The 473-nt window shown below is 45.0% G+C and overlaps 1 protein-coding gene across 1 annotated transcript in view; it reads left to right on the top strand.

Annotated features, from left to right (window-relative positions):
* Nucleotides 1-473, top strand: part of LOC119587329 (complement factor H-related protein 4-like) — a 5,620-nt gene that overhangs the window by 4,263 nt on the left and 884 nt on the right. The window contains exon 8 of the mRNA XM_037936077.1: nt 69-263. Coding sequence (XP_037792005.1) covers nt 69-263 — 195 coding nt within the window. The remainder of the gene's footprint in view (nt 1-68; nt 264-473) is intronic.

The raw sequence follows: 473 nt of genomic DNA, 5'->3' as shown, positions 1-473 counted from the left end.
CAACCACCATCACCACTTCTACGGATAAGGCTACCAACCTCATTACCTTTATTTCCTCAATCCCACAGCCGTGCCAGAGGCTCCCCCTCCCACACCCCCCGGCGCTATCATGGTGGGCCCAGACCCCCCATACTGGGTTCCTGCCGCTATCAGTTTCATCTGCCGTGAAGACCAGTTATCTCCGCTGAACACCACCAACTACACGATATTCGGAAACGAGAGTGGGTGGAGTTACCTTGATCCTGACTTCGGGTGTTATAATGGTTCGTGAGAGAGCAGTGTGTATTCTGTATTCCTCTTGAATGTAGTTTTTAGATTGTATTTTTTTATGCTTGGTGAGTTGTGTGTTATCGGGTTTGTTGTGAAAATTGATGATAATGGAATGAATAGGAGATATAATTTCACATAACAAGAGGTCGTATAATGCCGATAATCGTATGGATGGCTAAAAGAAGTAACTTTCAATCAAAGTC

The sequence above is a fragment of the Penaeus monodon genome, chromosome 22, assembly GCF_015228065.2.
Source record: "Penaeus monodon isolate SGIC_2016 chromosome 22, NSTDA_Pmon_1, whole genome shotgun sequence".
Taxonomy (NCBI): domain Eukaryota; kingdom Metazoa; phylum Arthropoda; class Malacostraca; order Decapoda; family Penaeidae; genus Penaeus; species Penaeus monodon.
This window is presented reverse-complemented; position numbering and strand designations above follow the sequence as displayed.